This window comes from Euleptes europaea, chromosome 1, assembly GCF_029931775.1.
Source record: "Euleptes europaea isolate rEulEur1 chromosome 1, rEulEur1.hap1, whole genome shotgun sequence".
Taxonomy (NCBI): Eukaryota; Metazoa; Chordata; class Lepidosauria; order Squamata; family Sphaerodactylidae; genus Euleptes; species Euleptes europaea.
In genome coordinates, this window is record NC_079312.1 from 84,624,597 (window position 1) to 84,641,904 (window position 17,308).

Genomic DNA, 17,308 nt, shown 5'->3' on the forward strand with positions numbered 1-17,308 from the left:
TAAAAGTTCACACAGAGCATGCGGTGGCCCACTTGAATACCTGAGCTCCAGGAATCCTTCCTATAGCCTATAGCTTTCCATGTAATTTATATTCATATCCAGCAACAGGAAAACTTATCTTTCTTGCATCCTTTGAGTTGTATTTTACTTTGAGTTTGCCTGGATTCCTGTTTGCTGCTGTCTATCTTCTGTGGTGCTGATCCTGCCTAAAAGACTAACAGTTCTGTAAATTCACAAGGCAACCCGAGGAGATAAACAAAGCCAGCTCAAAATGTCATTTGTGCTTATAGATGTCAGGGATCAAACACTATTGGCCACTACTCTTGAGCTGGTTTCATCAATTAAGTATAAGAAATAACAGAAGAGGGCTTACACACAATTTCTCATTGATATTGATCAGCTGTCCAGGGAATTGACCTGAGAGTTTCTAATTATATGAAACCAACATTGAATATCCAAATTGTGTGTGTAAAGTGCTGTCAAATCACAGCCAACTTATGGCGACCCCAGCAAGGGGCTTTCAGGGCAAGTTATTAAGCAGAATTGGTTTGCCATTACCTTCCTCTGCAGTCTTCCTTGGTGGTCTCCCATCAAAGTACCAACCCTGCTTAACTTCTGAGATATGATGAGATTGGGCTATATTATACCATTCCACATCCTCATATCCACATTAATTTAGCTCTATTTAGTAGTGATATCTAGTTATGGATGGTGAAAACATATTCTAAAGTTTGGCAGAAGTGGTTTGAACATGAATTCACTGCATTCTGAGGCATTCATTTTCAGAGAAATTTGTGTTCAAACCATTTACATTACTCTCAGAATGCCTGTCTGTCTTCATCCTAATTACTGCATTCAGTTTGCTGGGCCTTCATTAGTTAAATTATAGACATTTTACTTGTTCAAGTCCCAATTCTGAATTTATTAACATTTATTCACCAAATTAAATAATGTGCCATGCATTGTGTGACAACCACTCATAATTGCCACAATAGCTGAACTGACTAAACACTGACTTATTGAATTATTGAGCCAGGTAGATGGACTTTAAATGCTTAAGTCTGACTGAAAGTGAAACTGGAACATACCTACAGTATAATAAAGAGTACCCATAGGTGGAACACTAGTTTAAATTATTATTTTGCATGGAAATCTGACTGACAAATCCCAGTGGCATCTGCATCAGAAATTGCACAAGTACAAACTAGTCCACAGCCTATTCCTGCGTTAGTCTCTTTGGGAATATCAATCTAGGCACTGCTGTAACTGGGTTAATAGTAATTCTTTGTTGCAATATTAAAGCAGTGACATCGACTGAATGGCATTTATTGTCAATGTGTACCTACATCTTTCTCCCCATTGTTATACACCACATCTGGTCAGACCTGACACATAGAAAGCCTAAAATTATATGTAGCTGTCTGGAGCTATCTGCCTTGTCTAACCCGGCTCTAACGCTAGAGAAACATGACAACTTGTAACCAATGGTACAAATTCCCTTGAATTTGTTATTATTTTATTTAATTATTTTATCCTTTTTATGCTGCCTTACCAACCAATCAGGGTTCCCAAGGTGAGGAACATAAAAGCATTAAAACATCTGAACATTTAAAAACAAACTTTAAAATTTAAAAAATAATTCAATAAAAAACATATAAACAACACTATGTATGTTTTTGTCTTATATAAAATACCATGGGATTTCTTAAATGATTAAATAACTTTGAATATTGATATCAGCCACAATTCTATGAAATTAATTCCAGTTTCTGGCATTCACCACCTGCCATCCATTAACAGATATATATCTTTCTCTGTAACAACTCCAAGACTCCCGTTATTAAAGGAGAGTCAGAGCTCTGTTCACCCACTTGAGGATCTCTGTCATCAGCAACATATTACTTACTAACCTTAAGACATAAGTCTTTTTGCTCTACTGCACATTGTCCAAAAGGGGAAAAAAAGATTGTGGCAAAAGCACAGCCTGAGTAATTCATATGTGTCTTCTCACCTGTCGTCACTTTCTCAAAATGATCAATCCAATTTGTGGAGTGTACGTTGGACTTCCTTCTCTTGTTTTGTAGGTTTAGGTTATGCAAGGATTTAAGTGCGAATGGGGGTTGTTTTCAGCAGCTCAGGATAAAAGGCACAATGGGGGAAATTAGTAAGCAAAAATATCTTGCTGGAGGGATTGATTGGCAATGACATTTAAAGAGCAGAATAGAGGAAATCGAACAAAGGCAGCTGGTGTGAGGAATAATGACTGACACACTGAGCAAACAGAAAAGGGACTGCTGTGGTATGTAATGTGCTGTATCATTTTGAGATGGGTTATACTGAGAAAATGTTGGAATGCTAATGGTGAGACAAAAATCTATCTAAACCTCATTTAACCTCCTCAGGCAATTTGTTTCTTTAAAGAATTCTTTTGTGGCTCTTTATTCTCTGAAGAATGGGAGATAGTCCTAGTTATAAATGTTACATCAGAACAAGGCAGGTTGATTGGAGGGTCTACACAAAATGCCTTAAGAAGTGTGCAAAAATAAACATATATCTTATAGTCCTCTGGTCAGCAACGAAATTATAACACTGGATTCCTGACACTGGTGAGCAGATTAACCCACCTAAGTAATTTTATTTTTTAAGATGCCTTATCTTCTTATAATGGCAGTACCAGCTCTAATGTTGTAACTGAAAAATGGAAACCTTCTGGCAGGTGTCTGGAGTCTGAAACCTTCTCACCGTGCATTCCTAAGAGGAATGCCTGTGCCAGGCTTAGGAGGCAACACAGCGGCACTGCCTCCTAAGGAGGTTTCAGCCCGGCCAAAACCTCTGCCTGGTGCCAAAAATCCACCCAACCCGCAAAAATAAAAAGGGGCGTTGCCAAGCTGTAATGGCTTAGGAGGCTGACTAACGGTAGCCGTGTCCCTAGGCTGGCACCGTGATACCCCAGGAACGCCTCTCGGGATGTCAGGATGCCCCGGGAATGCCTCCTGGGACGCCGCTGCAGCCTTTGCCGGCGTCTGGGCCTGGCGTTGCCACGGCAGCAGCTGGCAACCAGTGGCTGGGCCTGCACACCGGCGCTGGGGCCACAAACGCTAGCGGATGCCACCCGAATGCTGGCGCTGTAGGCCCTTGCGCCAGCGCAGGCCTACACCAGCCTCCAAAGGCCTTTCGTCCTGACCGCCGGCGTGGCTCAGGAATGTGCTGTCAGTCATCACATATAGCATGATTTCCTCATTTTCACACCATACTCCTTCTTTAAAGAAAGAAACCTGCTAACTTTCAGCATTTACAAATTCCCCACTTGCTGTCTGTCATTGATAGAAATGGCAATATTCTGAAATTTGGCTTGATTATGCTGTCTTGGTTTTTTTGGGGTGTTTTACTTTGTACAAGTCTCATTATTTCTTGTTGAACGCACTGTCTCTGATACCTTTCTTTGTTGGGTAGTCTAAAACCAGTGTAGATGGGTTTAATGTGGAGGCTTGAATTCACCAATGAAACAAAAGTATAGATCTTTAATCACTACAAAAAATCATACAACATTCTACTACCTCATCTTATGTTATTAATAGATAACACTTGGGAAATTAGCGGTGTGTGTGTCTTAAGTGCCGTCAAGTTGCTTACGACTCATGGCGACCCTATGAATGAAAGTCCTCCAAAATGTCCTATCTTTGACAGCCTTGCTCAGAACATGCAAATTGAAGGCTGTGGCTTCCTTTATTGAGTCAATCCATCTCTTGTTAGGTCTTCCTCTTTTCCTGCTGCCCTCAATTTTTCCTAGCATGACTATCTTTTCCAGTGACTCTTGTTGTCTCATATCTTATGTGCCTTTTGGTAACCTTAAAATGCCTCATTAGATTATTCCAGACAGCGGGGGAGGGGGAAACAATCAGCTGGAACCATTATCCAAACATGGCTAAGGTAAACTTGAAAGGTCATATTTGCAAAATTACCTTTAGAAACACTGCTTTGCAAAATTACTTTTAGAAATAGCTACTTTTAGCTATTCATGTATATACACATCTTTTGCCACAAATCAATAGCTTGGTCTTTCCCTCTTTCTATAACTGAACTAAAATTACCCTTTAAAGTATGTAATACCTAGGGTTGTGGATATCGATATACCCGAACCAAAATTAATCCTGAAATTAGACTTTTCGGCAATATTTGGGTTTCAGGTTGACTGAATACCAAAACCTGGGAATCTGCCCGAAAGTAGAATAGGCAACTCCATTTGCTCAGATGCACAGCTCTGTGCTTTCTCCCACTTTTCTATCTTTGACTGGTTTTGTTAGGGCCCCATAGTTGGGGCCCTTTTGAGGTAAAGGTTGTGTAATTGGAGCCAACTTGGTCTGACTAAACTATCCATCACCATTCAGTGGGTTGATCTGGATCAGGATAGTTTGGAGGAAGAAGGGTCATTTAAAAGATGGGGCTCACCCAGTCCCGTCCAGAGGGATATACCCTCCAACTAAAAAGCACCAGCTTCAACAGCTGCTGAACAGGCGTCATTCTGAAGAAGACTGCTCACGTGCACAGATGAGCAATCTCCTTCACAAGAGCTGCCTTGGTCATGACTTCAGCTGCCTCCAATATCACCATGCCCCCCTCTGAACACCTTCTCTCAAATTGAAAGTTGCCCTGAGTAGAGGCTTTGTTTCCCCACACCGTGACCATCTCTTGAAATCAGATTTTGGTGACTATAATAAAGGACTGTTCACAGGATGTCATTACCACCAAAAGAAATGTTTTCCGTGTCTTGTTTTTCTTGCATTTAAGCTATTTTAAGCTATTTTCTTAAGTTTGGAAGCTAATTTGCATGGACATCATGGTATGCGCCCCAGATATGAAGGGAGCCCCCAGACTTTGAGGTGCCAGCCTGCCAATCGTCTCTTTCCACCAGTCTTCAGCAGCGCTGAACTTTTGAACCTGAAAACCAATGGACACCTCGGCTTGCAAATGCCTGGAGGACGGGGTGATCCCTTTGCTGGCCCATAAAATTGCACCCCCTGTCCCAACATTCACCAAACTTCGGTGTCCATCTAAGGAGAGTTCCTTGCAGCTACCCTGCAAATTTGGTGGCTCTACCTCCAAAAATGCCCCCGCAGGACCTTGGAGAAAAATCTCCATAGACTATAATGGACCCATTTTTTTCTGGTAAACCCAGATATAAAGCTGAAATACCCCTTTACCAGAATGGGTATTCAGCCTATTCTGGGTTTACTGGAAAAAAATCGTGGCCAATAAACCCAAACCTGAAATTTACCGCTTTTTTTTTTTTGCAAGACCCTAGTAATATCTTCAGTTTCCCCATCTACATCTTGTGCACCTGAGTCCTAACCAAGTTGATTTGCTTGGAATTGTAGCTTTAAGTTCAGTTAAAACATTACATTTAATGCTTCCGTGACAACTCCCCCTCCATAAAAACTAAATACATCACTTCATCACTTCAGTACCCTAAAAGGAGGTAAAAAGCAATTCTATACGTCCCTTACATTATTGCCCATCTTCATCCTTGCAAATCAAAAGGTTTTTTTTCTCAACCTCATATCCAGCCCAACAGGCCTTCAGCATCCTGAATTATTGTGTCTGCTCTTTCCCTGTAAGTAGCAGTTTTCTTCCTTTTTCAAAGGAGCCCTTTTATCATTAGAAAGCTACACTCTAAATGGCAGGAAGCCCTGACCTGGATGGCCCAGGCTAGTCTGATCTCATCAGATTTCAGAACTAAGCAGGGTCAACCCTGGTTAGTATTTGGATGGGAGACCACCAAGGAATACCAGGAATACCAGGGAGCTGTGCAGAGGAAGGCACTGGCAAACCCCCTCTTTTAGTCCCTTGCCATGAAAACCCCAAAAGGGGTCGCCATAAGTCGGCTGTGACTTGAAGGCACTTTACACACAAATGGCAGAAAACAAAGAGGAAGAAAGAGAGAAGTCTGCCAAACCTTACTGAAAAGGTTTTTTATTGGTATTGGTATTAGGTGAACAATTGACATGGAACACCCAATACACTCCTGGGAATCCAAAGTAAGCTCCCTCAAGTTCCATAAATAATGTGTACTTTTCACTAAGCACTAAGAAGAGTAAATAGTCAGGAATGTAGATTTAGGCTGAATATTAGGCTAAGGTTTCCAACCAATGTTGCTAGGCCAAGCCTGGCAACTAGTGGGAGGGTTAGGTGGCAGGGACATGGGGCGGGGGTGACTTTGGCTGCAATGCTACATCACTTCTGGGTTTTCCCTGGTGGGTAGCTCTAGGAATCACTGGAAACTCAATAGGATCTATTGGTTGATCCTATACAGAATCACTGTTAATGAAATTCTCAATTATAGGTGGAACTAGACCAAGAATTTATAAACAATCTTCTGTCTGTCTTTTAAGCATATTTCTTAACAAAGCAATGTAAATGAACCAGAACAGCCCTGTATGCATGTAGCTGTGATTGCCAGCTACTGTCCAGACAACAGAGCACATGCAGCTAATTACCCATCACCTATTTATGTGTTTGGGATTTTGTAATCTAAATAAAACTAAAATCAACAAGGAGCTTTCCTAGAGGATCCTGCAGCAACTGCAATACACAATACATATTTATCTGCGGCTGTATTGTTCTTTTCTCCGTATATTCTGGATACTTAACTTATAAGCATAAGATTTACAGAAGTGTTACAGAAAACCAGCAATTTATTGACATTTAGATCTCACTGCCAATCAATACGGTGGCCACAGATATTGAATACAAAATCCGGCTATCTCAACGATGCCCAATTCACATTCTTTCAGTTTTTAGAATATTCCGTTTTCATACTGCATCTGAAGGGAGGTGATCAGATTCAGTGCTCTATTATTATAATAACCAGATTTCGCCTGATTGTAAATACTGCAGTCTGTTGGCTGAACTCACGTTCAATAGGCATTTCTTTCATTAAATAGCATGTAGAGTCCAGTACACTTTGGCTGCAGCCCTGTACACAGGTTGCCCAAATCTAATAGATTTCCATGGCTTAATTGTGCAGGATTGCAGCCTATGGAAACATGATTGCAGTTGCTTTTATGGCACTCCTGGGATAAATAAGCATAATACACAAAATTTACATAGCATCGTACAACTGAGCTCGAGGAAGTTTAATTACAAAACTGCATTTTAATTGATTACCAGTGGAATAAATTACAGCAGTGCCATCCTGAGAAATAGCGACCAATGTACGTTTATCAACAGAGAAGCTTTTTTCATTCAACACAAAATAATGGTTTAATTGCAATACATTTAGACCTGCAATTGAAAAAAATTAATGCGTGCCTATTACATCTTTCATCTGCAAGGTGATTTTAAAACTGAAAAGCGAGGCATTAATGTGTAACAAAGAGAATAAAAGGAAAGCCTTACACTAATACTTTTATTTTAGTTCTATTTTAATTTCTTTTGTATTTGCATTTCGACAACTTAGCCAATTTCAAATTGAGAAAAGAATATATGTATACACAATCATCAATGTTCAAATGGAAAGGGATAAAGAGACCTAATGCCTCGTGCAAAAGGAAGACAGTCTATTCGATAATCTCTACAATCTATTCAATTCAGACCCTGGTACACCATGAACAAATAGCAGATGCACTGCATTTGAGGCATTCCGACTACAGTTGCCTCTAAATTTGCCTAAAGTGAAATTTCAAAGCAAATTTGTAGTCCTCCCTCCATGTGGCAAACATCGAAGGAATTTCACAGAAGCAAAAAGTTTTCAATAAGTCTTGAAACATTTGTTCCAAGGGCTACCATCCCTGCTGTATATGAAATTAGCTGCAGATGGCTGAACAAGTCACACACTACAGGGAAAAGCACGATCCTCCCTCCCTCTACCCATGTGCCTTATCTGGGCCCAAAATGTTACCATGCTCCTGTCTGTTTGCTGATGTTCACAACTCTGATCAACTGCTGCTGTACATGAACCATTTTATTTTAACATACACACACACACACACACACCAGGATTGTGATGTCACACCGAGCAAATAAGATTTGGCTATGTGGGGAAGGATATCACTGAGGGCCAAGAAAAGTAATTCATAATGAGAACAATGTTTATGTAGGAAGCTTTATGTTTAGGGATGCCAACCTCCAGGTGGGACCTGGAGATCCCTTGGAATAACAGCTCATCTCCAGACTAAAGAGATCAGTTCCCCTGGAGAAAATGGATGCTTTTGAGGGTGAACTCTATGACATTTTACCCCACTGAGGTCCCTGTCCCCATAGGTTCCATCCCCAACACTCCAGGAGTTTCCCATCCTGGATCTGGCAGCACTACTCCCCATCCCCCAGCAGTGGCCAGGGGAGATCTGGCAGCCCTAATTATATTTATTCTATATTATGCATATATTCCCTCAATGAGATTCTCACTTTTTGAATCTGAGTGGTAACATGTTGACTTCACAACTGATAGGTCATGGAATGCCTGTTTGAAAGAGGAAAAGGTGCTGAAGCTGCATTAGTTTAGGGCTGTGAAGGAATTTGCCATGGAATGCTACCACTGCTGCATGAATACCTGGCTGTGGGCTCCTTGAATGTGCAGCAAGAAATGCTTCATGTCTGCAGTAAAAAAAAAAATGGAATTCTCCCTCCCTCAAAATCACCCAAATCTTTGAGGGGAACAGATAAAATGTTGGGTAAAATGCTTTCCTTTTTGGTTCAGCTCTCTTTTTTATATAAATGTTATACAAAAATGGACAGGCCCATTTATATTGTTCTCATTTTATAATATTTATACATGATTTATGTTGTTAATGTTACTTTGTGGCCAGAAATACATGTCTGAATCATGAAATTTCTCTATGTACATGAACTCTAATGTTTCTGCAGTAAAACATACTTCTTCATGTAAAAGCACTATTGTTTAAATCATGTAGAATCATAGAGTTGGAATGGACCACCAGGGCCATCAAGTCCAACACCCTACACAATGCAGGAAATTCACAACTACCTCCCCCCTCCACACCCCTAGTGTCCAGAAGATGGCCAAGATGCCCTCCCTCTCATCATCTGCCTAAGGTCACAGAATCAGCATTGCTGACAGATGGCCATCTAACCTCTTCTTAAAAACCTCCAGGGAAGGAGAGCTTACCACCTCCTGAGGAACCACACTAATTGTTAGAAAATTCTTCCTAATGTCTAGATGGAAACTCTTTTGATTTAATTTCAACCCGTTGGTTCTGGTCCGACCTTCTTGAGCAACAGAAAACAACTCGGCACCCTCCTCTATATGACAGCCCTTCAAGTACTTGAACATGGTTATCATATCCCCTCTCAGTCTTCTCCTCTTCAGGCTAAACATACCCAGCTCCTTCAACCTTTCCTCACAGGACTTGGTCTCCAGACCCCTCACCATCTTTGTTGCCCTTCTCTGGACATGTTCCAGATTGTCTACGTCTTTCTTAAATTGTGGTGCCCAAAACTGAACACAGTACTCTAGTTGAGGTCTAACCAGAGCAGAGTAAAGCGATACCATCACTTCTTGTGATCTGGACACTATACTTCTATTGATGCAGCACAAGACTGCATTTGCCTTTTTAGTTACAGCATCACACTGCTGACTCATGTTCAGTGTTTGGTGTACTAAGACTCCAAGATCCTTTTCACACACACTACTGCTCAAGCAAGTCTTCCCCATCCTATAATTATGCATTTGATTTTTCCTACCTAATTTTTTCCTACCTAAATGTGAACTTATAAGATGCTGGTTTACATGGTGGTGATAGAAAGTGCCATCAAGTTGCAGCCGACTTATGGCAACCCCATAGGGTTTTCAAGGCAAGAGACATTCAGAGGTGGTTTGCCATTGCCTGCCTCTGTGTAGTGACCCAGAACATCTTTGGTGGTCTCCCATCCAAATACTAACATAGGCCAACCCTACTTAGTTTCTGAGATCTGATGAGAGCAGGCTAGCCAGAGCCATCCAGGTCAGGGCACTGGATTATATTCTTTCAGGAAAACATCTAGACCACAGTTGCTATGTTAAAAGTGATATGCATCCATGGATGTTGAATATTTATTTATTATTACATTTTTATTTTTCTCTTCCTCTGAGGAGCTCACAGCTGCATATATGGTTCTCCTCTACTCCTCTGTATCCTCACAAAAGCCCTCTGAGATACGTTAGACTGAGGATGTTACTGCCAAGGGTCACCCATGAGTTTCATGACAGTTGCAGGATGGAAACATACATTGTGTTTATATATAATCTTTTAGGATATGTTATTCATTGCTATGAAAATCAAATGATATTTTATGTATATCATTTAATGCTTATTTACTTATTGATTGATTTTTGGGGGGCTGTACATCACTTCCAGTTCTGTTTCATCGTAACCTGCTAGAGGGCAGTGGATGCCTTTTTACATTGAGCGCTGCCAAGTGAACATTTGTGATTTCTTTTTTAAAACTCCTGCTACAAGCAAAATTGTCACACTTGGGCAAAGAAAGCACATTGTCACAAGCTGCTTCCGTATCTCCATTCTTCAGTTCCATTTCATTGTCACCAGTCACTTTGAAGAGCCGTGAAAACATAATTTTGGATTTTTGCTCTCAAGCTGATTCCAAGCTTTCATTCTCATTTGTCACAATAATTATCAGTGCTTAATGCCATATAGTTGCTAACAAGTGTGCCAGAATGAGATCTTGCATGAGCCTTTGAAGGTTGTTTCTAACCACAGAACTCTGTTTCAAAATTCAGAGAACTGAAGGAGATGTTATACTGGGAAACGTATGGTCCTATGTTCATCATTGAAAGGCGAGAGCATATTCAAGGGAGGAATGGATAGCAGAAGAATGGCTACCTCCTCCCATGATACTAATTGTCCCCTCAATTGTCTGCAGTAGTACTCCCTTCTAGCTTTGGAGCCCCAGCTTAGAGGGGAATGAAAACGTCATCTGTGTTTGCAGAGGAGGCTGGGGATGAGGAAAGGTTAAGCAATCATCCACCTCCTGCTTGTTGGTTTTGCCCCCAACTCCTGTATTAATATTATGAGACAAATCCAGGGCTAGGAAGCCCTTTGCTTCCCTTGTAACACCCACCATGAGACTTCATGCAATTGTTCCAAGTACAAGAGCTGCTTGCTTTATTCATACTTGTTGGCGGGGGGGGGGTCATTCAACTTGAGGACAAAGGTAATTTGTGATGCCCCAAACATCAAGAGCATGTCCTGCATTAATTTGCATGAACCATGTTTGTTTGGACATAGCATTGACATCACACTTGGCAAAGAAATAGCCTTGCAAAGCAATTGGAGTTCACATTGATTGCAAGAAAAGGAAATATATGTGAGTTTCCCCACTGACTGAGGTATAGAAAGGGAGTAGAAGAGAGACAGAGATTTTGGTTAGTACAGAGTTCTTGATTGATTGTGAGAAGTACAACTCTAGTTCCTCCATGACATGTTTTATTGATGAAGCGTTAAGGGGAAGGGGAAGGGGAAGAAGGGAAGCCCCACATTGCCTACAAGTAAAATATTGCATTTGATAGTTACAGAGAACAAAATTCTGAAAGCTCTTGATTTAAGAAGAAAGAAGAATAATTGCAGTTGAATGGTGTAGACTGACTTTCATGGGTCATCTAGGATAAAGTGTTCTGGATAATACTTAACTGTAATGTAACCTAGTGAAAATTGCTTTCCCATTAGATCTGAGAGGGAAGGGGTGATGTTTTGTTTCCGATTTATCATTGTGAGTACAATCTCAGTTCTGTGTTGATTACTTAAGGATACAGAATAGGGACACAGAGCTGGGAAGCCCTGGGCCTATCAAACTAAACCCACCACCATGCACATTAATATTTGACCTTCTGATCTGTTCACATGATGATATCATCTGCTCACCATGCCAACACATTAGGAAAGCTTGGAAAATCAACAATATTTTTTGAAGGTAAGACTATTCAGAAATGTGTTCTCAGACAGAACATCCTCTTAACAACTCTGCTTTTGCAGGAAATATCTAATTTTTTTCATTCTTTACAACAATATACTATCCCTGTGGAATTTGTCTGGTTTTGACTCTGCCATAAATTTGCCTTGCATCTAACAACTCAAATCTTTCCCTCTCTTTGTCAGAAAACTGCAATGCAATTGTATCTGTCAAAGATGTTCATTTCTGATTTGTAATCTGACCTAAAATCATACTCCTTTGAGTTACTAGTATTCTACTGTCTATACAATTTGAATCCACCATTTGGATTCACCCGTAACCTCTTTATCGACCAGTAACCTCTTAACGGGAATCACAGAATGAAAGTGTTTCTACTTGTTTTTTTCTAATCATATGCCGTAACATAAAGGAATCTATATACAAAACAGTGATTCTCCTCTGTGGAATCATGAGAATGGAGGGATAGATATCAGGCACAAAGTGGCAAAATAAGCTTCATCAGTGTTTGGAATCAATATCAAGTCTAAAAAGATCCAAATTCAATGGATGGTTTCCACATATTTAATGTCTACTGGGACTGATATACACAACCCTATGATACCAAATCAACCCTGAGACAGCAGCATATATTCCCCAAAACCAAAATATAACACCATTTTCCCATTTCTGACTGCAGAATTTTTTATTTTTCTCATACTCTCCATGGACCAAAATCTTGATATGACAAAGCTAAACATTCCTTCGGTTTCCACCTATCCAATATCATATGAAAGCAAATACCCTGCTGATTTCTGGAATGATATTCTGTACAAAGCTTTCTATAAAAGGGCTCACAACTACATTTTAATTCTCAGAAACACTTTAACTTTTCCAAATAAAACTTTAAGAATAACCACTTAGGAGCAGAGCTCTCATCTTGCTTTCATTATTGGTTATATCCCTCACTTTAGACCTGACCTTTTATGCACTCCTAGTCACTTACATAATGGTTAGTCACTTAATTTTTTTTAAAAAAAACAAACAAACATTGCTGCATGGCTATCAGAATACCTAGAATAATTCATTCATCCCCTTTCCTTTTCTGCTCTGTAATTGTCACACAGCTAATCTATGATAAAGCCACATGCTACAAAGCCCCCAAATTATGGGGTGAAATGGGGAAAGGGATGATAAAACACTGCAGTGATTTAAAAACAACAACAACCAGTTAACTAAATCTTCAAATAAAGAAACTATAGAAACTTGGGGGCATAGGAGTCTCTCATAAAAAATCTTATTGCTCAGACCTTGATGGAGAGTTTTAATTTTAAAGCATCAGCCACTACATGAGTTCCACACTTCAGATGGATGATCAGGCAATATAAAGGAAGCAGAAAGAGAGGTAAAGTTGGTCTGTAGATAGGTGTTACTTACAGGTGTAGGTCATTTCAAAGCTGTCACTAATATTCACAATGTCAATCTGGGGAGACAGCTTGGGGGGCTCTGTGAACTGAGACAATGCAAACATAAAAGCCGCATGTTCCTGGGATTGTTGAGTAGGAAATAATCCCCCTGGAGAAAGAACGAAAGAACAGAGATGAGTGGGGGGGATTACACAGGCATTTTTAACTCTATTTCAGCACAAGGGAATCTTCTACCTTAGTACCCAAAACTTCTCTAAACACTTTCCCAGAAAGGTTAGTTGTAGCAGTGGTCTGTTGTGGCAAAAGTAAGACATGCTCCTTTATCACCTTGAGGACTAATGAATGCATTGTGGCATCAGCTTTCATGGGCTAGCACCTTCTTCATCAGAAGCGAGGAATGAGATGAAATTGGTTTTGATATTTGGTGCAGCGTGATTATTATACAACACAAAACACCAGATCACCAGTCCATCTCACTATAATCATGTATGAAGAGCGGACTGTGCCTATGGAGAACTGGGATCATTGGCCTTGGGCCTCACTTCCTGATGGCACTTTATGGGTTAAAGATGCAATGGAAAGAGATTGGCAATTTTTAAAAACCCACCCAAGGGAGATTAGCATTTTCTTTTACTGTATACAAGATCTGGCTCTGCCACATTTGCCCATACCAATCAGATGTTTACTCAACAAGTTGTTGTCCAACTAAAAGGTGCTGAACAAAGGAAGGCAAATGTGGGAGGTTTTGCCTTGGATTTGCTGCTGTCTAGATGCACATTTTCCCCATCTGAATTCTCAAAACTCTGCATGGGGGCTTATTTTTGAGTTTTGAGAATTCGGATGTGCAGAGAGCAGCAAATCCAAGGCAAAACCTCCCAAGCATAAGTGGCCACCATTCAAGCTACACCTGGTTTTGGACACTGCGAGAAAGGAATCACCAGATCCATTGCACAGATAGGTTCACTTTGTCTAGCGAGGCATGTCCAGTTCAAGAGCAGCTGTAGCTACACCAGGAATTCTGTTCCTACGATGTGAAGGCCACCCAGAAAGCTGACTGCTTGGGAGGGGGGGGGTGCTTCTTGGGCTGCTGTAATCAGTGGCCTTTCCGAAAATACAGAATAGGCAGCAAGACAATCAAGAGCACAAGAACTGCACAGTGCAGCCAATTTGGGAGTTATACCTTTGAATTCAATTTGAGATGTATTTTATTGCAGGTTTGAGTTTGATAGAGAAGCATAAAAGTGAAACGTGCAAATAAGGTGCAGAGTTAGTGGTTGGGTAGAACATATTATTATTATTATTATTATTATTATTATTATTATTATTATTATTATTATTATTATTATTATTATTTCCTGTTCTAAGTAGGGAAGAAAGCAAAATCATTAAGAGTAGTTTAGGCAGAATACTTCCTTCACGTTCAACAGTGTGCACAATCCCTGCTGCTCTAGCTCGAGAAGAGATTGTGCACCAAAAGCGGCGGTGGGGGGGGGGGAATCATCCGTTGTTGCCAAGGAAGGCAAAAGAAATGGCAGTCTGCTTGTCCCCCCCCCCCGCCCCGTTCCCCTTTAGTTTCGCGGCGAGAGGAGGCAGCAATCCGGGAAACGAGGCCAGGAGCCAGGGAACGCAAACTGCAATAAAAGCGTCGCTCCTGCAAGTGGGACTGGCCCCCGAGCGGCGCGTACTCCGAGGATGACGAGCCAGCGACTGGCAGGGCAAAAGAGATAGGAGCCAGGCGGAGGGGAGCGGGAAGATGCAGGATCGAAAAGCAAAGGGTATCAATTATGCATGGGGGCAAAGCCACGGGGGGGGGGGAGACCGAATTGCCGAGGGAACGAGGCTAATGCGAAGGAAATGGCAGGAAAACAAGAGGCTGGCACGGCGAGAGCCTGCTCCGTCTTGCCTGGCATCCCTCGGCTTTTGTTTAGCAGCAACAACAAAGGGGCGAGGGAGATGCTTTCCCCATCAGGTGTCTCCACCTGCAGACCCGAGAGGACCCTTCCGGGGAAGAAAAGGCAACGTGCCTTTCCCTCGAACCCCCTCCAAATGAAGCACCGGGTCCCAAATCTGGGGATTTCCCAGGGAGAGCGATTTTTGGCTTCCTCCATTTCAGGAGCGCAGGGAGTTCTTTTCTCCCACCGCCCCCCCCCCCCAAGGAGGAACAGATCCATCCCCCGATCCCCTCCACGCCGCGAGTCCACCGCCACGCAGCCTGCCGGATGCGTGTTCCTCCGGGGCGAGGGACGGGTCCGGCGATCCGCGCACACGCGCCGGGGTGGCCGCCGGGGGCAACGCGCGGCTGAAGAGGGAAGGAAGGCGCTTTCGCACTCACCGATCTGGATGTTGCTGGGGAAATTGACCCCCAACGCTGCCCCTAGGAAACTGGTGCAGAAGAAGGCAAAAATGTGCTGCATATTCCCTTTTGCATTGGCGAGAAAGAAGCCCAGGTCCAAGCATAGATTTTGGAATGTCCCCCTGAGCCGGTTTCTTTCTTTAGGGGGGGTCCTTGCTTCCGTCTACGGTGCTGTGTGTGTGTGTGTCTTCCTCTTGGAATCCAGCGCTTAGATCGCTGCCTTAACACCAACTGACAGCAGGATTAACTGAGCTCTGAGAGAGAGAGAGAGAGAGAGAGAGAGAGAGAGAGAGAGAGAGAGAGAGAGAGAGAGAGAGAGAGAGAGAGAAACCCTTTCTCATCCGAGGCCCCCCTCCTCTCCCTCACTCACATATGCACACACACACTGTCTCTCTCGCCCCTCTCACATACCGAGTACTCTTCCATCAAGCTCATTTCCCTTTCATTGTTGTATCTCACCACAGCTCTCCCTCTCTCTCTCTCTCTTTTTGCAGCCTCCCTCCTTCACCATGTGCTGAAAACCCATAATCCTTCCCCGCAATGCTCGTGGTAGAGTCTGGAAAGAGCACTGGCGCCCAGGTGCCAATCCTAAAGTGGCAAAGTTCTACTGAGAAAGGTGCCTGCTCTTTGCTCCCCAGATCGATGGGTCTACGAAAAAGGGTGCCTGGGCTGGAGGGATCTGAAGGCTGCTTGCTGGGTGCCCCTTGCTACAGCCCAGTTTGTCCAGACGATTATGAGCCAGAGGAAAACAAATTGCTCTCAAAGGGAAAAAAAAATAATTTTCGGAAAAGGAGGCCAAAAAAGATGCTTAGGGGAAGGGGGGGAGCTTCCCCCACTGCTTTCCCGCTGAGTTTTCTTTCCTCTTTCTCTTCCCATAATTAACCTGCCCTTCTCATTTTTGGTTCTTCAGAGGTGTTTCATTCCTTGACTCACTGTGAAGGAATTTGCGCTATGTAAGGGGCAGGCAAGTGTATTGTAAAAGATTATACATACCTTAGCCTTAACAATTAAGCGTATTTGTGTGTGTATGTATGTATGTGTGTGTGAAATAGAGAGAGCCTGTGGGGAGGAGAGGCAGTCGGCAGTTACTTTGCGGTGACTGTCTCCAAGGTTCAAGCAGTATTACAGTTAACAGCTTCGCTTCCCACTTTCCCCATCCCTTCTGGGATTTAGAAACATTTAGGGCAGGAGCATTTATTTGGTAAATGCAAATGTAGAATGGAGGAGGAGGGCACAGTTCAACAGCTGTTATTTATTATTTGTATTAGTATGAGTGGGAGCCAGCCTTTCAAGTGAGGAGCAGGGTCCTAGCAGCTCCGTTCTTTGGTTGTCTGCAAAACACTGCCGCTTGTGCCAGCCCTTCCACCGGTGGGTTAAGGCATTAATTATGGTATTTGTATTTCTGGCTGTATTCATGTCTATATCTCATCCTCTTTCATAAATCTAGGGACGTACTTTCAACATTTAAAGCAAATTACCAAAATGCTTCCCAAACAGTACCGGTGTTCGTCTTCTGTTTAATTGGATTGAAAAGAGAAGCGTGAACACAAGCATACCCACATGTTCTAGTGGGACCAAGAAACAGAACCCAGGACAGGGCGGTGCATACGAAGAGGCAGGACTATTCTCA

General features: G+C 42.2%; 1 protein-coding gene and 1 long non-coding RNA gene across 7 annotated transcripts in view; both read right to left on the minus strand.

Moving 5' to 3' along the window:
- Positions 1 to 15,806, minus strand: part of GRIA1 (glutamate ionotropic receptor AMPA type subunit 1) — a 255,374-nt gene extending 239,568 nt beyond the window's left edge. For all 6 annotated transcript variants that reach the window (XR_008933972.1, XM_056867275.1, XM_056867273.1 and 3 more), the window contains exons 1-2: positions 15,658 to 15,806; positions 13,336 to 13,473 (exon numbers count right to left, since the gene is read on the minus strand). Coding sequence is in view for 5 of the 6 variants with exons in the window: in XM_056867275.1 (XP_056723253.1) it covers positions 13,336 to 13,473; positions 15,658 to 15,739 (220 nt within the window). In the remaining variant the exon portion in view is untranslated. The remainder of the gene's footprint in view (positions 1 to 13,335; positions 13,474 to 15,657) is intronic.
- Positions 15,807 to 15,824: 18 nt separating this feature from the next.
- LOC130493518 (uncharacterized) lies at positions 15,825 to 16,133 on the minus strand. Its single transcript, XR_008933973.1, has 2 exons — positions 16,090 to 16,133; positions 15,825 to 15,932 (listed from the first exon to the last, which is right to left on the minus strand). It is a non-coding gene; the product is annotated as an uncharacterized LOC130493518 (long non-coding RNA).
- Positions 16,134 to 17,308: the final 1,175 nt, after the last annotated feature.